Source organism: Pipistrellus hanaki, assembly GCF_964339955.1.
Source record: "Pipistrellus hanaki genome assembly, chromosome: 16".
In the NCBI taxonomy this organism is placed as follows: Eukaryota; Metazoa; Chordata; class Mammalia; order Chiroptera; family Vespertilionidae; genus Pipistrellus; species Pipistrellus hanaki.
The window spans coordinates 30,705,167-30,732,024 of NC_140518.1; the positions used below are offsets into that span (position 1 = coordinate 30,705,167).

At 51.5% G+C, this 26,858-nt stretch overlaps 1 protein-coding gene across 1 annotated transcript; it reads left to right on the plus strand.

Annotated features, from left to right (window-relative positions):
- Positions 1–5,789: 5,789 nt before the first annotated feature.
- Positions 5,790–20,440, plus strand: PIPOX (pipecolic acid and sarcosine oxidase). The gene is made up of 9 exons (XM_084862625.1): positions 5,790–5,813; positions 7,324–7,452; positions 9,378–9,526; positions 16,839–17,052; positions 17,337–17,519; positions 18,011–18,163; positions 18,550–18,708; positions 19,278–19,353; positions 19,605–20,440. The coding sequence occupies exons 2-9, from the start codon at positions 7,339–7,341 to the stop codon at positions 19,733–19,735; spliced, it is 1,179 nt and encodes a 392-aa protein (XP_084718751.1). The 5' UTR covers positions 5,790–5,813; positions 7,324–7,338; the 3' UTR covers positions 19,736–20,440.
- Positions 20,441–26,858: the final 6,418 nt, after the last annotated feature.

A 26,858-nucleotide genomic window follows, 5' to 3' on the forward strand; every position in this document is an offset into this window, starting at 1 on the left:
TCTGGGGATCTATGTGACTACCCACCATATAATTTGACAATTGACCCCCCATTAAAAAGAGACCCTGTCCTGCGGGAGGTGTGGGTAATTCCCGGCCGGCCACCACTGGGAGTGCAGCTGCTTTGTCCATGTCCGTGAGTTTCTCCTATTAAAGCTCTTAGGAATTTGAATAAGGCTACGTGTCAGTTCTTCGGATTCGATACTGAATTTAGGCTTTTGGGGCTTTTCCCCAACAGCCGGCCCAGGTTCACATTGCCTGGGTGAGTCAGGGAACTCAATTTAGATAGCTCAGGACTGCTGGTGCCCGAGCAAGCACAATCATCTCCAGATGGAGGACTCTTTGTACTCAAATTACTCCTATATATTTGTTCCAGTGCAGTTAGTTCCCAGAGAAGGGAGAGAGAGAGCCATGCACACGAGAAAATAAGGCTCCGTGAGTCCGAAGGATAGAAACAAGAGACAGATGAAAAACAGCTGAGAAGATTTCACACATCAGAATGATCAGAACAGGCTATAAACAAACATGCTTGCTGTGGCCGAGGAAATAAAAGACAAGCTTGGAAATATTTGCAGGGACTGAGAAATGATGTAAGGTGACAAAATGGACTGGAAAAAAGGCAACGATCCTAAAATATTAAAAAAACAAAACAAAACAAAAAAACACACACAAAACCTCACTGAAGCTGCAATTAAAACTCAACTTATTCATTTAAAAGTAGCCGAGACGTAGTGGAATAGAGAATTAGCAAAGTAAAAGATAACAGTGAGAAATTACCCAGAATGCAGCATGGAGAGACATAAAAGGGGAGGACAATGGAGAAGATAGGAGATACACAGCGGATACAGGCCTAATACATGTTTAATGAACATCCCAGGAAGAGAGGAAAGAACAAATAGGGCAGAGGCAAATATCTGAGGAGAGATAATGGCTGAGAGTTCTCCAGAACTCAGGGAAGACACTGACCCACAGACTCATTCAAGAGGTTGGTAAATCCCAGCCCTGAAAGTCCTGCCTAAGCCAGCAGCCAGCTGAGTGAGAGAGGAGGGAGGGATACCGCTGAGAGTTGCCCTCCCAGCCCCTGCAGGCTAAACTTCCCATAAAAATCCCTATTAGGAGAAAGAGCACTAAGCTTCTCACTGAGAAGCAGAGCCACGTGGCTTTGGTGCCTGAGACTCTCCGCTCCCTCTCCCTTCCTCCTCCTTCCACTGCCCGGAGGCCTCTCCCCCAATCAGGCCCCTGTTTCCTCCCACTTACTAGCACCTGCGAAGGCCTTCCCTCAAATCTCTCTTCCTCTGTGCCCAGGGAAGGAGGGGGGCCCAAGGCAGAAACAGAGGAAACCACAGAAGAGTAAGAACCAGGGAGGAAGCAGAGGCAGAGCTGGGTCTTGCAGGCATGTGGCTCAGGAGATGGGCCAGGCCGGCTTCGGGGGCCAGCTTGCAGAGGATGGAACGGAAGATGACTTAGAGGTTGATATCCGGAATTCTGCTTCCCTTCCCTCTCTCCTTGCCCTCTGGCTTTCCTCGGATTCCCTGCCTCCGTGCCCCTGTGCCTGGCAGTACGGTGTGCAGCGTGGTGTCTGCACTCCCTAACCAGCAGCAGCACCCGTGGCCAGGCTGCGGACAGAGCAGGGGGAACCCCGGAAACTGGAGAGCACCAGAGAGCAAACCCCTGCAGTTCATCTCCCCGCACGCCACTGAATTTGGGTTGTCATTTGTCACCTGTCAAGCCAGCCCAATCCACATGAAAAGTACTTGACTTTTCCTGCCCCCAGGTCTCACTCCTCCCCACGTTTCCTCACCCCGGAGTGCCCTGAGATCCGGGCTGTGAGTCATGGAAAAGTCATGGAAGAGAAAGGAGGAGAGGCTCCGGACATATGTCGCCTCCATCCCAGACACACCGTCACCTGAGAATTGGGACACCAGTCCTCAGCACTCTGACTGCTCATCTCCCCCAATGGCTGCCGAGCTCTGATGGGCCCCTTCTCAAAAGCCTAGTGGTGGGAATATAAACCCTGGGATATACATATGAATAAAGACACTTACTCATGAACAGCTGGGTATATGTTAGGGTGCCGCAATCAGGGGAGTGTGCAAACAGGCACGCGTATTTGAAAAGAGCGGCGATGGAAGGACCTTGAGGTAAGAGGAAGAAGATGCCAGTGTTCATCTTAAGACAACGACAACACCTCTGCCCTCATTTTACCGCCTTTCCCCTTGTCCCAGGGGACAGGGACGTGCGTCCCTGGGCTAAAGTTTGACAATATTTTCTCACAGGTTTCAGTCCCCATTTCCAGGACTTGCCTTATTTTTCTCCCTCTCCTGGAGACAGAGTAGCAATTGAATTCTTGTATCTTCAGGGAGCAGAGCTGACCTTAATAGTGCCGTTTAACAAATGCAAAAACTAAGGCAGAAGCCCGAGTCTCTGGGTGTTCCAGCCCCAGCCCCTCCTGGCCTGAAGGTGGGGACTGCCCTCAGCCGCTCACGCAAGGCACCCTCAGCCTGTGATGTAACTCTGGGGCCAGCCCAGAGGGACCTCTCCCTTCCCTGAGCACCTAATACCAGAGAGCTTGAGAGCCACACGATGATAGGGCACCTGTGACAGCCACAGAGACCCTGCACCCACTCACAAACACATGTGGGTGCCTTCTGTGTCCCAAATGCCTCCCCTGGCCCATGGAATACGATGCAGCTCCCTATGATTCAAGGAGAAGACAAACTATAGGAAACGGAAACGTTTCTGAGATGAAAAGGGAATAAGAATACACCCTGTGAGTGAGTTTGTGTTCCCGTAGAGCACCTCAGGAAGGACACAAAGGAAAAGAGGAGCAGCGTCGCAGGTGATGAGATGAATGAGTGGCCAGCTTCATTGTTGTCGCGTGTGTCTGGTCTGTATTATCTCTGAAAAATGACAATCAGGAGACCCCCTGCCCCTTACGGAGCTGAGGGGCAAGGCAGACATGCAAACAATTACAACACACCATGCTCACTGCTAACGCTGAGACGAGGCAGAGTGGGAAGGGACGTGGGGGAGTTTGGTCTCGTGACGGGAGCCTCTTAGGCCCAAGGAGCACGGGGAGAAGGGACCTGTGGCAGACAGACTGCGGAGCCGGTGGAGGCCAGGACACCAACTGCCTTGTGTGCCAGACGAAGGAGCTGCGATTTTATCCTCAGAGAAAATGGGCAGCTGTTAGAGACCTTCCAGCAGGGGAGTGACCCGTTCAGGTTTACGGTTCAGAGGGAGGAGTCAGGCAGGGTGGAAGGGTGGATGAAGAGGGTCAAGGATGCGACCGGGAGACTGTGAAGAGGTTAATGCAAGAATCTAGGTGAGGGAAGGCAGATGGATGGCAGGGGTGGAGGTGAGGGGATGGAACCTGACATTCAATGGCTCCTCAGTGTGTAGGGAGACCATGTAGGGATCCAGCTCTGCCCTCTTCATTTTCTCACTCTGGAGTCTTCTGCATATTCAGCTCCTAATCCCCCTCCCCCTCCCGCAGCTGGCAGGATGGGTCTGGAGGGGCGGGCTCCTCTGGCCTGTCTGCCTTCTTGCCCCAGGCTCCCATTTCTTGGCAAAGAGTGGCAGAGGAAAGACAACAGAAGCCCCTTTCCCTCACCAGTCAACTCCTAGATCTCTCTTATTTCTGTCTCTCTCCCTCTCTCCCTCTCTCTCTCTCTCTCTCTCTCTCTCTCTCTCTCTCTTCGGGGCCCCTAATTATTTCTGATCTGTACAGATTGCTGCTTCCCCGGCTTGGCTCTCCCACCCCCCCATCTGTGAAGTGTCAATCAAGCCGTCAGATGAGCAGTTCAGCCTCCCATCCTCTGTGGCTCTGCCCCAGGACACGAGCAGCCATCGCTGACACACAGCAGCACGGTGCAGGGCTGCGGGCTCCCTTTCATGGTCCTCCAGCCCAGAGTGGGTGTTAAAATGGAATTTGAGAGGCTTGCTCCTCTCTCCCTCCCCTGCCAGGACAGCCACAAGGACGGGCGGCCCCAAGACAGAGGAGGAACCTTCAGATGTCAATTTGCTTTTCATTTCAAGGTTGGGCCACGGCCAGTGTATGCTTTCGGAGGAGCCGTTTGAAATTCTTAACAAGCAGCCTAAAGCTCGAGTCCAGGAATCCAAGGCGGGCTTGTGAAGTAGGGACGAGGAAATGGAATTGTCATTTTATCTCTGAAGGGTTATCGTATTAAACAAAGGAGGGGGGGCGTGCCATGGGCTTTGTCGCTTTTCCGGGAGGACGAACAATAAGAAACGTTATGGGCAGCAGGCAAAACGGAGAGGAGAACAAAGAAAGAACTTGCCTGGACCCTGGAACCGGGGACGGGGAGATCTAAAGCATCTGCATCCCGGGGGATTCCTCCTCCTTTCACAAACTGTCAATGGAAGCACAATTTTTATAGAATGTGGAAACTAATGAGCATTAAGCTCAATGACCTCACCAAATTCTCTTTTAGATCTTTGCTAACACACACACACACACACACACACACACACACACAACTAGGGGTTATGATCTGTGTGTCCATTTGTATCCTGCTTCTTAGAGCAAATTCATACACATTTCTTCAGAGCCCACAGCCCTTGCCTCTGTCATTTAAAAAAAATATATTTTATTGATTTATTACAGAGAGGAAGGGAGAGAGACAGAGAGAGCTAGAAACATCCATGAGAGGAAAACATCGATCAGCTGCCTCCTGCACAACCCCCACTGGGGATATGCCCGCAGCCAGGGCACATGCCCTTGACTGGAATCGAACCCGGGACCTTTCAGTCTGCAGACCAGCACTCTATCCACTGAGCCAAATCGGTTTCTGTCATTTTGAATCGCTACATACTATTCCATTGTGTTAACGTGCCAGAGTTTGTTCAGCTAATCCCCGTGGCCGGCTGTTTCCAATCTTTTATACGGTAAGAGCACAGCTATAAATGTCTTCATACAAATGTCTTTTTCTCCCCTTGATATTTCCTTGGGGTATAGTTCCCCAAGTCGGATTTCTAGGTCAGAAGGTTTAAGCGATGCTACTGTCCATGCACACTGCCCCAGCATTCTCCTCAGCTGCCACCCGCCTCTCCGTCCCCACAGCACTGACAGCCTCCAATGTTATCATTGTTATTTATTTTTGCTCATTTAATGGGCACATAATCGTGCCTGGAAGTTATTTAATTCCATTTCCTCTCATTGCTGGTGAGGCCGGGCACACTTCCATGCGAGGATTTACTATCTGCGTTTTCCTTCTGTGTAAACCGTTTATCTCCTCTGACATCTTATCAAGAGAAATCTGGGGGCTGACCTTATATATTTATATCAAGCCTTTATATACTTAAATAGTACATTTTTCTCGGCGAGGTTTGCCATCTTTTACCCTATGGGAGCTGTCCAATTGAGGGGTGGATGTTATCTGGTGCCTGTGAGTTGGGGTGAGGTGGGGCTGAGATGACTTATGGATTCTAGAGCAATTTTTTTTTCTTCAGAAGGAAAAAGAAAGCCAGTCCTATGGCACCTCCTCTCTGGGCCCCTGTATTCCCAGAAAAGGAAGGGCTGGGCCGAGCAAGACAGCTTGTGGCCAAGGTCACTCAGCGGCATTCTTCGCCGGGGGCGGCCACTGAACTGGCTCCACATGGATCTCCCCGTCCAATGATGCTTTCTCCCGCTGACAGTGTGGCCACGGGAGAAACAGCAACGTATTCAAACCGGAATCATCGTTACAAGTTCTGACGATTCCCCAGTCCAGCACAGGGTGAAGGGGACAGGTTCTGGAGCAGACACACCTGGGTTCACATCTCGGTGCTGTGTTTAGCAGGCCTGTGGCACTGGGTGAGTTATAGTCTCTGTAAGCCTTGATGTCTTTGGCTGAAAGTGGTATGTTGGCATGGCTGCGTAATCAATCACCCCAAAACTTAGCGGCTAAAAAGAGAGATCGGGTTTATGCTGCCTTATGGCTTTGCAGGTCAGGGAATTCAGACACGGGCGTGGTTGGGTGACTCTTTTGCTCCGTGGGGCATGCCTTGGGTCCCTCCCTGGCATTTAGGTGGTGGCTGGGCGGGGCTGGTGTCCAAGATGGTTTCACTCTCACGTCTGGCACTCCATGTCGCCTAGGGGCCTCCCCATGGGGTCCCTCCCACAGCGTGGCTGCACTTCTAACTCGGATGCTCAGGACTCCAGCACTGAGCGCTCCAAGACAAGAGGAAGCCCCGTCTCTGAAGGCCTGGGCCAGAACGAGTCCCAGTGTCACTCCTGCCATAGTCTATTGGCCAAGCGATCGCAGAGCCTGTGACTGGAGGAGTGACAGGGAATTTGGGGTCATCGTTAACCTGCCAGAAGTGGAGATAAAAATACTTGCGCCTAGGGCTGTACGGATTAAACAGGACAAATGCATGCAGAGGCAGTTTCACCGCGAAGCTAATGAAACGTCAACCGCGGGGCTCCTTAATTGCATGGTTTCTTCCAAGTCCCAGCACCTAATTTTGCATTCATCTTTTTTTTTTCTTTTCCTCTTCTTAAAGAGGACCGCCAAATCGTATAAGAATTAGGCCTACCCATCCTGGCTCTGTCCCAAATGCACGTGGGAGGACTTATTTAGCACCCTGCCTAGCCCAGAGGGAGCGCTACATTGGGCTCCTCCGTGCCCGGGGCTGGCTGGTGCCTGGCCCCCTGTCTGTCCTCAGGAGAAGGCTCCTCCCCTCCCTCTGTCCTTTCCATTGGTTCAGGATCATTTCTTCTCCTTTTTTTAAAAAAATGAAGGCAAAACACGCTGAGAGTAATTTCATAATCACAAGACTGCCCTTTCAATTGGCCCAGCACCTACCCCCTGACCTCACCACCCCCAGGGAGGTGGACCTTATCCTGGGCATAGTGCCAAGCTCTTAGTTCAGCCCTCTAGAATCTTCAAAGGAAACCAGGCTCCAGAGAGGAAAGCCAGCAGGGGGAGGCAGCATTCCTGGTGCCCAGCTTGGTCTATAGGAGGCATTGAAATTCCAGGGCCGAGGTGCCAGAGACAAAGATCATAATGAGCTGGGAAGGTGGCATAGGAAGGAGCCCATTTGCATGACAATAATTGAGCCGAGAATAGAAAGCTGGAGAGATGAAAGGGCGAGGCTGGCAGCTGAGCTGGGCTAACCCTCACAGATCAGACTACCCAGCTCTGCTCTGCAGGGGAGGCCAGGCTGAGCCCTGGGCCAGGCTTTGGGGGAGGGGAGAAGGACACCGCCCCAGGGGATTGTGGGAAAGCTGGCCAGGCGGGACTTTGCCCTACTCCTCCTCCTCCTCCAGCCCAGAGCCCCGCTTTGCTTGCCTTTTGCTTTGTGTGTGGGCTCTGTGGCTGCAGGGCTAAGTGGGCACCATGGCTGCTCAGAATGACCTCTGCGATGTCATTGTGATCGGGGCAGGCATCCAGGGCTGCTTCACTGCATACCACCTGGCCAAACATGGGAAGAGAGTTCTCCTGCTGGAGCAGGTACTGTGTCCCTCTGTGCTCCCGACCTTAGGGACTGTCCCTGTCTCTCCCCTAGAGAGAGGTTTCCAGAGCTCGCAGGCTATGGGGCCAGGCCAGAGGGCCTGATCACAAATTCTGTGCAATTTGTAGCTTAGCTGCCTTGTGTGTGTATCATTTCAAGGCAAAGAAAGTCCACCCCCACCCCCCTAAGACCCATATTGGGTTTCTAGGTGGATTTTCTCCTTTTACCACCACCATCACCCCGCATTCCACCCACCATGTTTCTGCACTTGATCAAGAAGTGCCCCAGGCCCTGTTCTCTTCCTTCTTGCTGTCCATTCTCTTCTGTGCCAAAATGGTTGATCTGGCCCAGAAAATAAACCCGTTCTGCTTTGAGTAACCTTAAGTAAAGCTAATTTTGTTTAGAAGCAAGGCTGGTTTGTCAGCCTCTTCCCTGCACAGTCCTGGTCTCTCACCCTGGCACCCAGCAGCGGCTTCTGTTTTTTCTGCCCCCTCCAGATAATAGCAGCTTCCTGTTCCATGCACAGGAAATAAGACTTTGGTCTTATTTTTCCTTATAGGAAAGGTGACCCCAGGCAGTGCTGTCCATGACCATGCACATGTGGGTGGGCCTGCCTATCTACAGGGTCCTTCCCTGGACATGTCCACCCAGCTCACCTGCCACGGATTCCTCCCCTCCCCTCTGCCTAAAGCTATCCAGGCCAGTTTTGGTTTGGTTGATTCTTCTTGGTAATAAGCTGGATTGGTTGGAAACCTCTAATATATATATATATCTCCTATATAATAAAGAGATAATATGCAAATTGACCATCACTCCAACACATAAGATGGCTGCCCCTATGTGGACACAAGATGACTGCCACAAGATGGCTGGCAGAGGAGGGCAGTTAGGGGTGACTAGGCCTGCAGGGCAGGGGAGGACAGTTGGGGGGACCCAGGCCTGCAGGTGAGGGCAGTTGGGGGGACCAGACCTTCAGGGGAAGGCAGTTAGGGGCAATTGGGCCAACAAGGGAGCAATTAGGCATTTATTAGGCTGGTGGGGGAGTGGTTAGGGGGTGATCAGGCTGGCAGGCAGGCAGGCAGGCAGACGAGCGGTTGAGAGCCAGCAGTCCTGGATTGTGAGACGTTTGTCTGACTGCTAAATGGGATGGGGTCCCAGATTGGAGAGGGTGCAGGCTGGGCTGAGGGACACCCCCCCCACACACATATTTTGTGCATTGGGCCTCTAGTATATATATAATATAATAGATTTCATAGAGGAAGGGAGAGAGCTAGAAACATCAATAATGAGAGAGAATCATTGATTGGTTGCCTCCTGAACACCCCCTACTGCGGACTGGGCTGCAACCTAGGCATGTGCCCTTGAATGGAATCAAACCCAGGACCTTCAGTCTGCAGGCCAATGCTCTATCCACTGAGCAAAACTGGCTAGGGCTGAAAACCTTTTTTTTTTTAAATTTCTCTGTCATTTTTTTTAAAGCCCGAGAGATTTTTAGTTCAACCTTGCAGGCAACTCTCCTTTTTTTGCTAAATCCCAGGTGGTTTCCTTGTCCTGAGTGATCCGAAGCCACAGGGAAATAGTCAGCATCAGTTTCCTTGTCCATGAAATGAGGGGCCAGACTAGAATGATCTCAAAGGTCTTTCTAATTCTGCTTCTCTGTGCCTCTAAGTAGGATGGGGTAGCAGCAGGATGACTGAAGACACACTAAGGGGCTTTGGGATGTGAATGATGTTAGCAAAAAGGAAGCTGAAGAACTTCTGTTCTGATAGCCAGGTCAGGAAGGGAGAATGTATGGAAATGTTTGAAGAGCAAGTGCTCCTGATTGACAGCTCCTGGTTGACTTGATGAGCTGGCTCTTAAAGGGGGGAGGAGAGCAGTGCAAGCGGTAGCAGCTTCAGTTATCTCTCTTGTTCTCCACTTCCAGTTCTTTCTACCACACTCCCGAGGAAGCTCCCACGGGCAGAGCCGGATAATCCGGAGGGCATACCCTGAGGACTTTTACACCCGGATGATGGACGAGTGCTACCAGATGTGGGCCCAGCTGGAGCACGAAGCTGGGACCCAACTCTACAGGTTGGAGAATTCCTTGAATCACGGGGCCTGGCACCTGGAGGTGCTTCTAGGATGTGAGGGGATCAGTGCCGTGAACCCTTGAAGTGCCACGGAGGGACACAGGGCCTAGGGGAGTGCCAGTCACACGGAAGCATTCTGCTCACTGTCACGATCACCCACCGGTCCAATGGCTGCTGCCAGGGGCTGGGTTCCAGGGCTGGGCTCCGACCACGTGTCCAGGGCTAGCCCAGGTTGTATCTAGATCTCCACCTGAGATTCCTGTAGGGCAGGGGTGGTTATAGAAAAGGAGGCTGCTGTCTTGATTCTTTATATTCCTACTAGGATCATAACTTTTCATGCCGGGCGCAGCTCCCAACTCCCCGAGTGACCCCTATAAATCCGCGTTACTCTCTCTGAACACCTCCTCCCGTTGAACAAGGCGGGGATGCTCCTCAGACCCAGTGCTTGCCGGGGAGCGAGCCTGCAGCTCTCTCCTTGTAGTCCCCAAGGCAACCCGCAAGGCCGCTCCTTACCGACCTTTCACACGCTCATGGGAAGGAAGCCTGTGATACAAAGTGAACTTTAACCACCCAGCCACCTCCGCTCCCATCTTCTCTGTGGCTCTTTTTTTTTTTCTTCTTCTTCTTTTTTATTGTTGATCTCTATGGCTCTTAACTGAACTTCCTACAAAACTCTAGCTCTACCCTACAGAGTGGCAGTTATTTTTAATGGACAGAAACCAAGAGGTTACTGTTCTGTAGCAAAAACACCATTAACTTAAGAACAAACTGAAATCCATTATGCAAATACAGCTAGGGCGGCTAATTACAGATTTATTCCAGAGGCTGCTAATGCACCCAGCACCCACATAGAGGAGCATGTCCTGCTGAGGGGCGGCCTGGCACAGGGAGCCCTCTCCGTCAGCCATCTGTGAACACTGCTGAGTCTCTTGTGCTTAAGGAAATGCTGAGGCCTTGGAGGGCGAACTTCTTCCTAGCAGACAAGGAGGCGGCTAAAAGAGATGTTAGAAGAGTGTCTGGCCCTGGCTGGTTTGGCTCAGTGGTAGAGTGTCAGCCTGCAGACTGAAGGGTCTTGGGTTCGATTCCAGTCAAGGGCACATGCCCATGTTGTAGGCTCAATCCCCATTGATTGGCGTGCAGGAGGCAGCCAATCAATGATTCTCTCTCATCATTGATGTTTCTATCTCTTTCTACCTCTCCCTTCTTCTCTGAAATAAATAATAATAATAATAATTATATATATATTTACACTTTTCTTTAAAAAAATATATTTTATTGATTTTTTACAGAGAGGAAGGGAGAGGGATAGAGATTTAGAAACATTGATGAGAGAGAAACATCCATCATTTGCCTCCTGCACACCCCCCACTGGGTATGTGCCTGAAACCAAGGTACATATCCTTGACCTAAATCGAACCTGGGACCCTTGAGTCTGCAGGTTGACGCTCTATCCACTGAGCCAAACCAGTCAGGGCTAAAACACATACACACACACACACACACACACACACACACAAACACAAACACACACACATATTTAAAGAAGAGTGTCTGGAGTCAGAAGGCTTGAATTTGCCTTTCTGCTCTGCCTCTCACCGGCTATGTGACCTTGGGAAAGTTTCTGTACTTCTCTGTGTTTCATATTTTCTCACGGGGTTTTCTGAGGATTAAACGAGACTTGTGAAGTACTTGGCACAGTGCCTAGCACTTTTCAATAAATGGCAGTTCCTCCCACCTGTTTTGGGTCAGCCACATCCTATCTCAACGGAGCCAGGGAGGAAGTAGGGCAGGAGGAGACAGATGGGACGCAGCAACCAAGAACGTCGAGGGAAAAGGCTGCTGGAAAGGGAGCGAGGGAAAGGCTCTCATATTCTCTTAATCTTCTTCTTTGGCAGGTGGACAGGACTTTGGAACCAGGCAGGCCTGGATTTAGATATCAGCTCTGACACATTTAGCTGTGTGGTTTGGAGGAAATTGTTTAATGTCTTTGAGACTCAGTTTTCTCATCTGTAAAGTAGGAACAATAATGTCTGTTTCAGGGGCCTTTGTGAGGATAAGTATGAAAAGGGCTTAGACAAAGCATCATCATCATCATCATCATCACATATTTAGTGCTTATAGTAGGAAGGTAAGGTTGTTCTAAAACTACCTGATATAGAATTAACCCTCTTAATTCTCACTAAATCTCATTAGAAGGTTGCTACTGAGTAGTGACAGAATTCTTGTAGTCTAGAGCAGGGTTCGGAACACTTTTTCTGTTATGGCCAAATAGTATTTTAGGTCTTGCAGGCCATATGGTCTCTGTTGCAGCTATTGAATGTTGCCCATCACTCAACTCTCCCTCTACAGTGTGAAAGCAGCCACAGAGAATATGTAAACAGATGAGCATGGCTGTGTCCCAACAAAACTGTATTTATGGACACAAACATTTCATATAATTTTCATGTCATGAAATATTCTTCTTTTTGCTTTTTATCAACCATTAAAAAATACAAGCACCATCTTGGCTTGTGACGAGAACAAGTGTCAGGCCTGACTTGGCCCCTGGCAGTTTGCTGGCCCCTGGTTTAGAAGATACCACACATTGGTTCCTTTGTCTACCCCCTGTCTCCAAACACGTTTATTGCTAAATCATCCCAGATCAGAGGACTGCTGATGAACATTTAAAGACAGAGACATACATAGCCCTCCTTAAAAGACCATTCTGATGTCTCCCAGCCTCAGTTATGAAAAAGGAAGAGTAAAGGGAATGTGCTTTGAAAACCTTAAAAAAGGTTTTTAGAGGTCATATAGAGTGTTAGGTGTTCTGTATTATTATTATTTTTAAAATATATTTTATTGATTTTTTTACAGAAAGGAAGGGAGAGGGAGAGTTAGAAACATCGATGAGAGAGAAAAACATCAATCAGCTGCCTCCTGCACACTCCCTACTGGGGATGTGCCCGCAACCAAGGTACATGCCCTCGACTGGAATCGAACTTGGAACCCTTGAATCCATAGGCCAAAGCTCTATCCACTGAGCCAAACCAGTTAGGGCTACTATTATTATTATTCACAAGTCCTTCCTATTGCTAACCCAATTGACCCAGGCACAGTAATTTATTTTTTATTTTTTAACTTAGTAAGGGACACAGAACAGATATTTCCCATTCCAATTCCTTTAGCTTTTGTTCTTAATTCGGATTTTCTAAATAATCCATCATCTTCGTGGTGGATCATATTGTAACAGATTCTTCTGGAAGAACTAGCACAATATCATAATCTAGCTGATGGATATGGGTGCATTTACTTAATGCCATTTGATGATGATTTAAAGAAAATAACACCTTCAGGAGTTGGTAGGCGAGGCGGTTGCTCCATTCTTTTTAGTCTGTCCTGTCGCTTCCTGTGACAGTGGCATACTAAACATGGGTGAGCTCGGGATATTTGCATATATTCTGGAAACAGGCTCTGACACATGTGTCAGATCACAAGGTCCGAGCCTTTGTGATGTGTACAGCCAGCACGCTGATAGCAACAGCAAATCCCAGCTCCGTGGCCCCTCTCTTCGCGCCCCGCCTTTTCCCTTTGAGGCCTACCATCCAGCTCCTGACCCCGGCTGCCCCTGCTTAGCTGACAATATCAGACAAGATCACAGCCGCAGGCAGTACAGCTGCTGGCAGAACCTGGCGGCCCCCTCCGCAGCTGCTGCTTCCTGTGCCCGCGAAGTGTCTGGCTTGTCAGCCACATCCCCTCCCCGGAGCGGTCTTTGTTAACCGATTCCATCTCGGCCCGCTGAGCAGAGGATGAAACGCCGAGAGCTCCTCCAGCACCAACAAAGACAGCCGCCATCACATCCTTACTCGAATCCCTTCCCCAAGGTGACTCTGAGAGCTGGCTTGCCTGGCACTTTTAACCAGGAGATGGGGAAGCTGGAGACTGGGCTAGGAGTTGGCACATGGGGGGAGAGATGTCTGCCCTCCCTCCCTTACCCCCAGTTCCTCCCCACTCCATCTTGCCTCCGGTCCTAGTAGAATTCCCTAGTCACCAACTCCATGGCTTGAGTGGGGCCATCGAGCCAACACGAGCCTTGGGAGGAATCTTTGATTCCTTCTTCCTCGTGCCAGTCCCAGCGGGGGCTGGGAGGAAGGCACACTTCATGCCCAATGCTTCGCACTCAGCTGAGGGCATCGGAGGAGTTGGGAGCTGCACTCTTCCCAGGGATTCCTGACCGCCCGGCCCGGCCTCACTCGGGGTGCCTTCTTGCTAGGCCAGCCCCAACCAGTCATCTTCTGGGCATTTCCTGTGATGCCTCCCCAAATTTTGTATCTTAAGGTCAGAGCAAAAAAAGAGGAGAGAGAGAGGCCCAGGGCACCGGGGCGAGAAATTGATGCAGAACGAGCAGTGTGTTTATTGGGATCCAGAAAAGCCATTAAAAAAAATAAGCACTTAACTGATTTTCAATCTGCCCGTGGAAGTCATCTATCTTCATACTGGGGGGAAGGCCCATTCTCCCGTCCCGGTTTTGATTGACTGATTTCCAATTCTCTAAGCATTTCCCACCGGAGCCTCTCACCTATCTTCCGTAATGACAGGCCTCTGCATCGCCAGGCAGTGTTTTACATTTATTTCCGATTTGCTCATAATGGTCAGAAATCTCCCTCCGATCCGAGGCGCTTCTCCAGCAGGGCTCGGCTTCCCTCAGGCCAAATAGCTCAGCCGTGATCCACGGAAAATGAGAATTTCCCAGACGCGTCTTCGGACGAAGGGAGGGTCCAGCATCACACATTCAGATGGAAAATTTCCCACTGTTAGATCAATATCTGGGCTAAGAAATAAATGCCACGGGGGCAGAGAGCGGGAGCGCAATGATTACGATCGGCACAATTACATTCGCCAGCAGAGCCGGCTCGCTGATTGCTCCTCGGGACGGGCTCTCCCGCTTCATCCACCGCGGGACGGCTTGGGAATGAGATCGTCACTCAGCATTTCATAATTCAGCAGATTGGCCCGTTGTCTTGGCATGCGTTCATTTCCCCTGTACTGTACATTCCTTCGAGAGGGGATCTTATTTCAAGGAAGGAAGGGGAGAAGGAGGGAAGGAAGAAAGAAAAGGAGGAACGGAGAAAGGAAGGGAGAAGGGAGAAAGGGACAGGAGCAAAATCTGAGAGCATACGAGAGACCAAGGCTGATTGATACATTGCAGGCAGGGTTAGAATATGCCGTTCTACTTCCAGGCCAAGCGATCTGACTGCTCTCATGAGCGGTTAAGTCAGGTCTTTCCCAGAATTCTACCCGGCTGCCACCTCATCGGGTAAAAAGGGCTCAAGAACATACACTTGGGTGACTTCTTTTTAAAAAAAAATATATTTTATTGATTTTGTACAGAGAGGAAGGGAGAGAGATAGAGAGCTAGAAATATCGATGAGAGAGAATCATCGGATCAGCTGCCTCTTGCACGCCCACTACTGGGGATGTGTCTGCAACCAAGGTACATGCCCTTGACCGGAATCGAACCTGGGACCTTTCAGTCCGCAGGCTGACGCTCTATCCACTGAGCCAAACCAGTTTCGGCTTGGGTGACTTCTTAATTATCCTGTTGACCATGATGTTTATTTACTAGGCACGTGTCCGTTAGCTGAGCACCCATCTGAGGTTCTTTTCGGGGGGCCACAGGAAAAAGACGGTCTGCTGTTAGTGGGGATTTTGCTAGCATCCTTCCTCTGCCGAGCTTTGAAGAGGCAGAGTTACTTATTGCTTTCTCACCAGTGGTGAATGCTGGGTAGGCAGGGGCCATGGCAAATGAATTGGGCACGCTGCGTGGCTCTGTGTACTGACACCAGCCCCGGGGCCCGCGGCATCCCTAACCCCTCCCAATCTCCACTTTAATCCCCCCAACCAGATAATGTGGGATTTGGAAGCATGTAATATCCATGAGACTCCATTATAGGCTATTACGAGCTTTATATGTGGTACCCGGAGGACGTACCAGGCTGATGCCGGTCACCACGGCTGCTGAAACTGAGAGAGATGACAGGAATGGTTCCAAGCACCAACGTGACCTTTCCATTGTTTAGATCATTTTCCACAAAAAAGGAATCTCTGGTTTCTTGTGACCGGGAGACAGAAAGCAGTCCAGAGAAACAGCGTTTACTCCCTGAGTGAGTAGGGGACACAGAGGGAAGTATAAAGAGAAACAAAGTTGTAGAATCATTAAATTAATTTGCTGGAGCCTTAAGAGACCTTCGTCTGGCATTTCTGCACGAAGGTGCTACTGGCATTCGGGCGGGATCTTCCTGAGCATTGCGGGTTTAGCAGCCCTGGTCCCTGTCCACTAAATGTGAATGGCAACCCCCAGGCATTGTGACAATAAAAAAAAAGAAAAAGGCCCGTGACATTTCCACATGCCCCTGGGCTGGAGATGGTGCACATTGACGTGGAACCACCAATGGTCCAACAGACCTTGTCACAGAGGAGGAATCCGGGGCTTGGAGGAATCAGAGCAAGGTCACAGGGGATGCTGGGATTGGCCCCAGAGCCAGACCGCCCAATTTAGGTCCCTTTCCACCAAATGGGCAGCCTCTAAGAAGGAGCAGAGAGATAGACAAACAAAGGAAGGCACAAAACATTACATTACAAGAAAAGGGACAGGGGAAAGAAACAGCAGGGATGGGGGAAGAGGATAGAGTCAAGATGAAAATAGTGAATAGGGTCAGGGGATGGGAGGAAGGGAAGAGGTCAAATCAAACTCATGGAACACCTACCACTTTCTAGGTGTGGAAATAAAAGAGGACTTAGGGTCTTTGGCCTCAAAGACAGAATGGATTCTGAGAGGGATGAGGGAGAAACAAGCAAACCTATAGGAGTGAGAGACAGGGCAGAACTGGGAATGGCCTGGAAACCAGCTCCGTAACACTGTGGTTCTTGCTACAGAGTTGAGATAACTTCACTTGTGTGTTGCTTTTAAAAATATATATTTTATTGATTTTTACAGAGAGGAAGGGAGAGGGAGAGACAGTTAGAAACATCGATGAGAGAGAAACATCAATCAGCTGCCTGGGGATGTGCCTGCAACCAAGGTACATGCCCTTGACTGGAATTGAACCTGGGACCCTTCAGTCCGAAGGCCGACGCTCTATCCACTGAGCCAAACTGGTCAGGGCCACGTGTGTGAGTGTGTGTGTGTGTGTGTGTGTGTGTGTGTGTTAATGGAAGGCTGGGACTCTCCTTGAAGCCTGGCCCTGGGTCCCTTGCTGAAGAATGAGAGAGAATGGCCCAGGATCCTGATGCATACCTTCACCCAGGTGTGTTTTATTTATTTTATTTTTTTACAGGCAGACTGGACTACTACTGCTGGGAGTGAAGGAGAATCAAGAATTAAAGACAACCCAGGCTACCTTGTCGAGGCTGGGGGTGAAACACCAGTGTCTCTCACCTGAAGAACTGAAGCAGCGTTTCCCCAGCATTCGGTTGACCAAGGGAGAAATGGGGCTCCTGGAGGAGTCTGGAGGAGTTCTCTATGCGGCCAAGGCCCTCCGGGTCCTTCAGGTGACGCTGTGCAGTGTCAGGGGCAATGCGACTCCTGATCTGGGCCCCCTGGGTCCCAATCAGTCATTTCCCATCCCCCTCCCCCCACTGGATGAGAGCCTCTGCCATGCTGGCTTTAGTCTTGACCTTTGGGTAGGGCAGTTTTATATACCCTGCTAGGTCTTGCCAGAGTGGGGAGGAGTTCTAGGATCTGCACTCTTTCCTGCCCTAAGCAAAGGACTCTGTCCACCAGGGTGAACTGCATATATATCACCATTTGCCCTTCTCTGATCCTGTCCTTTCAGGATGCAATTCGACAGCTCGGAGGCAAAGTGTGTGATGGCGAGAAGGTGATGGAGATAAGACCAGGGCTGCCGGTCATAGTGAAAACCACCTGCAAGAGTTACCGAGCCCACAGCGTGGTCATCACAGCAGGTCCTTGGACCAACAGGCTCCTCCGTCCCCTGGGACTTGAGCTGCCTCTGCAGGTAAGGGGCGCCGGGAGCCCGAGAGTTGGTGCTTAAGAGAAGAAGCCTTGGAGCCAGGTGGCCACTTCCTGGTGAACAGCTTCGGGCAAATTGCTTTCTCTCACTGAGCCTTGGTTGTATAACCTGTAAGATTGGGGACAGAATTAAATTAAAAGATACACATAAAGCTCTTGGGAGATGGTCTGGCCACTTGTAAGCACTCGGTAAATATAAGGCGTTGTTCATTCCTGGAGGGAAAGAAGGAAGGCGGGGTGCAGTTATAGGAGAAGACTAAGCATGGGAGAAGAGACAGAGACTCAGAGATTTCTGTGCATCATGATATAATGTAATACGCAAATGACATGACAGCTGGATGGAAAAGGGACAGATGAGTTAAGTGGGGCATCTGGGCCATGTGGCAGGGCTAGGAGACTCCAGAAGAAACGGTTCTGTGGTCTTTAGCGTGCCCAGGCTTTCCCTTCTCATCTCCCACCTCCTCTCCCTGCTTCAAGGCCCTGCGGATCAACGTGTGCTACTGGCGCGAGAAGGTTCCCGGACGCTATGGCGCGTCCCAGGCCTTCCCCTGCTTCCTGGGCCTGGACCTCAGGCTGGCTCCGCACCACATCTACGGGCTGCCCTCTGACGAGTACCCCGGGCTGGTGAAGGTGAGTGAAAGGCAGAGAGGAGGCGAGGAGGGGTGCACACAGAATTGGGGCAACTGCTCTTTCATTCCCAGCTGACGCCCTCAGATGCCCGTGGGCAGCAGCAGGAGTCCACCTCCCTGCTCATGACTTGCCTTCCGAGACACCCAGCTGCCCGAGGCCCAACAAAGGGAGCCCAGCCCTGCCTTTGCAAACAGAGGGTTGGCGGGGAAGGAACAAGCTAGGCAACCTTGCATGGCAACCAGCAGCATCTGTCAGGGGACTGGGGGAGGCTGGGGTGATGGATGGGGGCACCGTGTGCGCGCAAGCCTGTCCCCTGGGCTGGGTGGGTGTGCGGGAATGCCGGCCCTCGCAGCTCCCTCACTCACCCTGCTCTGATTGGGAGCCAGGTCTGCTATCACCACGGCAACAACGCAGATCCAGAGGAGCGGGACTGCCCCGCATCCTTCGCAGACATTCAGGACGTGCAGATCCTGAGCCGCTTTGTCAAAGATCACTTACCGGACCTGGAGCCCGAGCCTGCCATTGTGGAGCGCTGCATGTACACGGTGAGGGGGTGGGCGGCCCCGGAGGACAGGGGAAGGAGACAGATGGGCCTGGCGCTGCTCGGGCTCGACGCCGCTCGACTCCTGACGTAGTGTGTGACTTGAAACAAATGAGTTAATTTCTGTGGTTCGGCTCACCTCCGCCAGCGAGGGCCCATTAGAGGTTATTCACATGCCTTCTCATTAGGAAACTAGACTCGGGCCTGGCAGTCCCTCACGATGCTTCCCAGAAGGGCTCTAAGAGATTTTTTGGCAAGATGTTCCAGTGAGCGGGCCTTAGGGACGAAGAGAAGAGACAGATGTCACCGGAGCCCGAGGCATCTTGGCTAAGTTCGTTTTGCGCGCATTAACTGAGCACCTACTGGGTTCATAGCTCTGCGGAGGAGAGAGGCAGATGGACGAGAGAGAAAGGCTGACGTGCCCAAAGGGGGCGCGCGGGCAGGCAGGGAGCGACCCTGTGCCGCGTTCCCATTCTTCCTGGAAGGAAACCCAGCCTAACCCTCTCCCTCCCGAGCCCGCAGTTCTTCCTCCTTCTGCCCTCAGAGGACACGGGTGTGACTGTTTCTTTACAGAACACCCCCGATAAACACTTCATTCTTGACCGACACCCCAAGTATGACAACATTATCATTGGTGCTGGATTCTCGGGTGAGTCTGAGAAAGGGGAGGTGGGGTGCCCTAAAGCTGAGAGTCAGTGCTCTCTGCCAGGCAGAATGGTGTTAACTGGCCATTAGGGGCCAATGCCTACCCATCGAGTGTATAAGGGGCTGGGCAGGGAAATCAGAGGGGGCTGGGGGAGTGCCATAGTGGCAGGCTCTATCTCGGGACGGTGTAGGGGGCCTCCAGAGAACCCGGCCCCCGTCTCTGAGGACACCGACAACCTGCTCTTCTCCCTCTAGGACATGGATTCAAGCTGGCCCCTGTGGTGGGCAAGATCCTGTACGAATTAAGCATGAAGCTGACACCATCCTATGACTTGTCCCCTTTTCGAATCAGCCGCTTCCCTGGCCTGGGCAAAGCTCACCTTTGACCCAGACATCCAAGATGTCCAGCAGCCTTTGTTTTGAGCAAAGATGCTGTGAATAAAGCCCTCTGTTGGGAAGGCTTCTTGGGGGGGCGGGGGGGGGGGTAGAGAAGGGAGTGGCTGTGGGATGTCATCTTCTTCTGCATTGAGAGTCCCCCCTAAACACCAGATGGTTGGATGTACCTTCTTCCCTGGCCAGCTCCTCAATCCCATTACTTTCTTGCTTCTAGAAGGTCAATCAAATATTCTATCATCATGGAGTAGCAAGGACCTTGGAGAGGATGTCTGTCGGTGCAACGAGGGGCATAAGGGCCGGGGCAGGAGACCAAAGCGGTTGTTAAAATTCTCTTGGCCGGGACATCTGATGAATTGGAGATGGGTTTGACTAGGGCTGCCCAGGGGAGGGTAAACAAGATGACTCCTGTCCTTGAAGTTCCTTTTCCTTAAAACTAGAGCCAACCTCCATCACAAGCTCTGCTAAAACCTGGCTCATGCCGAAACCGGTTTGGCTCAGTGGATAGAGTGTCGGCCTGTGGACTAAAGGGTCCCAGGCTCGATTCCGGTCAAGGGCATGTACCTTGGTTGAGGGCATATCCCCCGTGGGGGGTATGCAGGAGGCAACTGATCGATGTTTCTCTCTTATTGATGTTTCTAACTCTCTATCCCTCTTCCTTCCTCTCTGTAAAATACCAATAAACACACACACACACACACACACACACACACACACAAAAACACCACACAAACAAACAAAAAACCTGGCTCATTGTGGGTGCACCATAAATGTTTGTTGAAAATAAAACACACATGTTGAATCAACAAATAAGTAACGGCATTGCCTTAAAGCCTGTGGTGGGCTTCATTTTCCGCGTGACCTCCTTTCCTACAGACTCGGCGCCACAGAATCCATTACCCCAGGATTACCCTTTGATGCCCTGCACCCCTTTTCTCTGGATTCTTTGTCTGGTTCTCATCCTCTCTCTGGTTCTGGAAAGATGCTCAGCCCCCAGCCGCCCATTAAGGTGTATTGTCAGGTCCTTATGAAGATGGAACTGTTATACCAGAAAGAAAGAGAGACACACTCGCTTAGAAACCCTGCTCAGTGTTTGGATGTTAAATGTGCCATTTTATTATCATTAGGATTGCTCCCACTTAATGAAACGGCATTAGCACCGAGTCGGCTGGCCTCCTTGCACTAATTGCTTTGAAAGGGAACAGGCTCATGACTACCCTGGGGTGAAGGGAGGGGTGAGGGGTAGGGTCAGGGACTCACGCGAGGCTTCATGCACTCAGACGGAACCCAAGCAGGAGGCTGGCTCTCCAGACCAGGCCAGTTGGACCCCAGAGAAAGGAGCTGAAGTGCGCTGGGGAGGGGAAAACTGGGGCTGGTGGGAGGGTGGTGGCGGCAGTGAAAATATTAGGAGGAGTTACTGAGCGGGAAAGAGTGGGAAATGGGAATAAGAGCATAACTATTCCCAGAGGAAATACAACACAAAGGAAATTACTCTTCCACTGCCGTATAGGCCTAGGCACATGGCTTAGCCCTGATTTCTCCGGGGAATTATAAAAGGCAGCCAATCCCATCAGCCCCGTGACAAGTCAGCTTTTCGCCGCTCTCAGATTGGTCCCTGAACTGCAGCCTCCGTAAAGTGGCAATAATGACCACCATCCTATCTGCAAAATGGGCAGAACACTACCACCCGGCTGAGCCTGGAAGATAAAATGCCAACTGAAGTAAGCCAGACACAAAAGGACCCCTACTGTATTCAGAGAAACAGGAAGTAGAAGGGTTGACGCGAGGGGCTGTGGGGAGGGAAGGGTGAGGAATTAATATCTAATGGACAGAGTTTCAGTTTTGGAACCCGGCCAGTGTGGCTCAGTGGTTGAGTGTCCACCCAGGACCCGGGAGGTCACCTGGTTCGATTGCTGGTTGGGGCACATGCTCAGGGTGTGGGCTCAGTCCCCAGTAGAGGGCGTGTGGGGGGCACGATGATTCTCTCTGCTCAAGGATGTTTCTGTCTCTCTATTCCTTTCTCTTCCTCTCTCTCTAAAAATCAGTAAAGGGGGGAACATTTTTTAAAAAAAAGTTCTGGCGATGGATATTGATGATGCTTTCACATCCTAATTTAACACATCACAAACACAATCATGGTTTAATTGCGTGTACTTACTGCCACAGAACTGCACATATAAAATGGTTAAAATGGTACATTTTATGTTACATATATTTTACCACAATAAAAAAACAAACGATAATAATATCAACCAACTCTGCAGGAGTGTGTGAGGATTAAATGAGACCATTCATTCATTTCTTCCTTCAACGCACAGATATTTATTGAGCTTCCGCTGTGTGCCAGGCACCGTGCTAGGCACTGCGGATGTAACTGTGAACAAAACAGATGGAAATCTCTGCTCTTATGAAGTGTGCAGTCCAGGGAGGGGAAGAAACGTAAATGACACGTATAAGTAAGTTACACTGTATGTTAGAAGGGGACACGTATGCTGAGGAAAAACAGGACAGGGTGAGGAAGACAGAGGAGGCGGGGGGAGGGACTCCCCTTTTCGATGGCGGTCAGGGTGGGACTCACTGCGGCGCAAGCATTTGAGCAAGCTTGGAGGAACGGGAGCGTGCCAGGCAGGTACTGGGATGTATGTCAGAGAACGTGGTGAGTTGTAAAGCTGGGCATTGTGTGGTGAGAGAGAAAAATGAGGTACGGAGAGGAATCCATCACTGGCAGAGCTGGGCAGAAAGGGTGTTGGGAACCTCTCCCTCACGTCGCACGGCTGCCCGCAGCTCCCTCTGCCTCTCTCTGTGCCACCCTCCTCCCCCCGGCCAGCTGCAGCTTCCCTTCCAAAATATCCCGTCTAATTCCGCTTGCTGGTGGCAGCGAAAGCAGGGGACCGAGGTCTAGAGGAGGCTGAGGAAGGACAAGTGGGGGATGCTGAGCGGGCGGAGGCCCGTGACAAATGAGCCGGTGTGTGCGAGAAACAGGGTGCGCGGCGGGGCCGGGACAAGGGCATGCGGGGTCGCACAGCTGTGTGTGTGGGAGTCAGGGCCGAGTGAAGAGCAGCAGGACTTGGGTGAGAAGAGACCGGCCATGTGTAGACCCCAAAGGTAGGTAAGGGCGTCCAGGGGTGCTGCCCACCTCCTCAGCCAGAGGAAACGGGTCCAGACCGGCCAAGCAATGCAACTGCCAAGGGAGCCTTTCTTATTGGGGGTGCGAGGGGGCCCTCGAGGGGAAGAAGAAACGCAGAGACCAGCCTATGGGCATCGAGAGGAGGACGAGCCATGGCGGAGCGGGTCGGACGATGCCGCGAGGTTTAATAACACGGAGGGATTTGCCCAGGCAGACTCACCAGCATTATCTCCCTGCTTTTCTTCCGCCCGAGCGTGGCCAGGCATCCCCTTTCAGGCAGGCCCGGCGTATCTTCAAGATGGAAGAGAATGGAAATAAATCGGGCGGGCAATGAGACCTGTAGAAGGGCAGCTGGGGTCCGCGCAGGCTGCAGGGGAGAGATAAGGGCAGCGGAGGGAAAGAGGCCCGAGTGGTTGCCAACCAGAGGAAGGAAAACAGAGGCAGGCTAAAAATAGATGGGGGGGGGGGGGGGGGAGGGAAGGAGAGGGAGAAAAGGGGGAGGGAGGAGAGCCAGTCCAGAAAAGGAGAGAAAGCAGAGGCAATCGATGCCACTGCGCCTCTGACCCAGTTCTACATCCCTCAGCCTCACCAAACTGAAAAATTAGGGGGTAACGGGGGAGGGGGGGGGGGGAGATATGATTGCTACAGATAGAGAGGAGCGTCAGAGGAAAGTAATTGGAGTCTTAAGACCGAGGCAGTTGTGGGGTACAAATCAGTCATCAGGATGTGGACAAGAAGGGGTGTGTACTGGTAGTGCAGTTAGTGCCGGTCAAACCCTCTCCGGAGTTTGGCGCCCAGAGTAGGTGGCAGAGCTTAGGGAGTGTGAGTGTAACTCGGAAGGGGGTTCACCGGTCCGGAAAGGTACGAGGAGGCCACAGGATGGGCTAATCTGGGGTCAGCAGGCTGGAGGGTGGCTTAATGCTCGCATTTGACCTCTCAGGAGAGGGACTAGAGAGAGGTTGGTGAGGGGGCATTCTATTTCAATGGTGGGCTTGCTTCCCTTGTAGCCAGAGGGGTTCAGGTTGGACCTCAGGATATCTATCGCCCTGAGCAGATGTGTGAGATATTAAAACATGCATACGAGCACTCTTATGATAATCTTTCCTGGGAAATCTTTAAAAATGAGAAGCTCATTTATGTGGGCCTCTAGGCTTGCCTGAAGGCTGGGACCTCCCCCCCTCGACATCTCTGGAAGATTTCTGCCTAGAGATGAGGTGGAAGGTTTTTATTATCTCGGAGACAGGGTCTGGAACGGCCATGGGGCCAGGGCCTGTGGCAGCGTGAAGGAAGCACTGAGGCTGGGGGAGGAGGGGGCGCACAAGGGCATCGGGCCTGTCGGGCTGGGAGAAGCCGCGGGATCCAGGGGGCAGGATTCTAACAGGAAGGACCCAAAGGCATTTACATAACTTTGAATAATGAATAAGCCCAGCTCTGGGGCTCTTAGTCAGCATGCTCATCTACATCTTTATTAAGCTTTATAAATGATTCAGCTCCCTACCCCTGCCCCCAGCCCTGCCCGGCCTGCCCCAAGCATCAGGGTAGTTGATTGCTCATTATTTGAGACTAGATTTGTTTCACCAACATTCAGTGAGGCATGGAGTGGGGCCCACAGGAGAGAGGGAGGCAGCCAAAGGCGGGCTGAGGGGAGAGGTAGGGGAGCGAACAGAAGCAGTGGCCATGGGGAGTCGGGCAGCTGGCTGTGAGCTAGGGACGTGGTCAGAATTCTCTAAAACAACCCCGGGGCCAACATCCTCAGGAGAGAAAGGCATCTTAGTTTCCCTGAAAGGTGCTGGGTTCGAGTCCTACTCAATTCCCAGCAGGCACGTGGCTTGGCTCCATCACAGTCCAGAGCCCTTTGAGCAGCTAAATGAGTACCACCCCCAGGGAAGTTCTTGTTTTTTTCCTGAGGTAGGAATTTTGCTATTTTCACACAAAAGGGGAAGAAGAAAAAAAAATTCTGCTGCGCTTGCAAGGCAGGAACAGACACCAGGCATATTAGGAGAGGAAGCTAGGGGACCGGGTGCACATGGCATGTAAATATGCAGGGAAAGGAATGCTTGTGTCCACAGAGAGTTGGAGCTCGCTCAAATGAGGAGCCGGAGAAGAGGGGCATCCAGGTAGGCATGCTAGTGCCAGCTGCTCTGGTATCTGCCTGGTCCACGGCAAGAGGCAGAGAGAGGCACTGAACAGCCCAGCCCCAGCCGAGGAGGAGCAGGCAGGAAGCTGGTAGGGGGAAGGTTGGGCATTTCTCAACCCTGGCAGCACATTAAAGCCACCTGATTAGCTTTCAGAAATGCAATGCTTGGCCCCCCCCCCCCCCCCCCCCCAAGGCCAATGGCATCGAATCCCTGAGGGAGAAGGTCCTGGGCACAGTAGTTCTTAAAAAGTTCCTTGGATACAGCTAGGGCAGTGGTCGGCAAACTCGTTCGTCCACAGAGCCAAATAACAACAGGACAACGATTGAAATTTCTTTGGAGAGCCACATTTTTTAAAACTTAAACTTCTTCTAACGCCACTTCTTCAAAATAGACTCGCTCAGGCCGTGGTATTTTGTGGAAGAGCCACACTCAAGGGGCCAAAGAGCCGCATGGGGTTCGAGAGCCGCAGTTTGCCGACCATGGAGCTAAAGAACTAATAGATTTGAACTAACTTCATATATGTACTTGTTAACGTATTGATATGTAGTAAAATCAGGGTAATTTAAACATTGGCTAGATATTGGTATTAAGGAGTTTTTGATAAATTGTTTAGGTGTGATACGAGTTTTATGACAAAAGCAAGATTTGCTCTGTGTTGTCCTGGCCAGTGTGGCTCAGTTGGTTGGAGCATCGTCCCACACACCAGAAGGTGGCGGGTTCAATTCTGAGGTCAGGGCACATACTATGATGGCGGGTTTGACCCTCCAGTTGGCATACAGGAGGCAACTGACTGATGTTTGTCTCGCACATCAATGTTCCTCTCCCTCTTCCTCTCTCTCAAATCAATTAAAAAACATATCCTAGGGTGAAAATTAAAAAAAAAAGTGTTGATAATTGTTAAAGCTGCTTGATAAAGAAGTCCATTGTACTCTTATTTTCACCTTTTATCTATAACACAAAACAAAGACAGCAGCTCTTTGAGTGTTTCTGATACGCAGCCGGGGAGAAGCTCAGAGCCAGGCCCCCACCAGGACAGGGGCCACCCGGTACCTCTGCGAACACACCGGCTCCAAGGACAAGAGCCAGCGGGTGGGACTGGCCTCCAGGGCCCTGGGCCTCGGGCAGGGCTGCATGGGCCGCCGTGGGGACACAGCACCTGGCCGTTAGAGGTGCAGCGCTGGGGGTTCAGCTGTCTTTCCTGACCGGCACAGCTGCTGGGGACTCAGGGCCCCATGCCCTGTGCACTTGGCCAGAGCAAGCTGCCTGCCTGAGGTACCCGGAGCAAGCGATCAGCCTGGCTCTTCTTTCTCAATTCCTGCTGTCTCCTGACTGACTCCACCGGGGCTGGACTCCATCTCAGCTGGTCACCCCCTCCCCCACTGCCGTCACCACTGCTCCCAGCACCGTCACTCCCCAGACATACGGGGTCATCTGCCTCTGCCAGGGAACATCAGCCCAGCTGACTTCATCAAGGAGGTGAGGGGAGGCTGCACGCAAGTCCACGGAAGTCAGGGCACCCAGGCACCCAGGCACCCATGCCCAGTGGTTGCTGGCAGAGCCGTCTGAGCTGCCGAGAGAGGCGCTGGTAGCTTGATCTCATTTGCATATCACTCCTGTAATGAACAAATTCAAATGAATCACAAATTATCAGTTTTCTTCTATCCCTGACTGGTTGGGTCTCCTCATTCTTATCCCTGGCATGGACCAACCATTCCCATGTTTTCTGCCCTTCCAGGTGAATGGTCCCCCAGCCCCCATTCCTGCCCCCTGCCCCCAACACCCAACGGAACCCAGCCCCTCCCTCTCACCCCACCCCGGGCCACCACCAGCTTGGGCATCATGCTCAGTTTG

Coding starts and splice junctions, on each gene's coding strand:
- PIPOX (XM_084862625.1), top strand. CDS start 7,339: ATGGCTGCTCAGAATGACCTCTGCGATGTCATTGTGATCGGGGCAGGC. Junction 7,453..9,377: donor GAGTTCTCCTGCTGGAGCAG/GTACTGTGTCCC, acceptor CTCCACTTCCAG/TTCTTTCTACCACACTCCCG. Junction 17,053..17,336: donor AGGCCCTCCGGGTCCTTCAG/GTGACGCTGTGC, acceptor CTGTCCTTTCAG/GATGCAATTCGACAGCTCGG.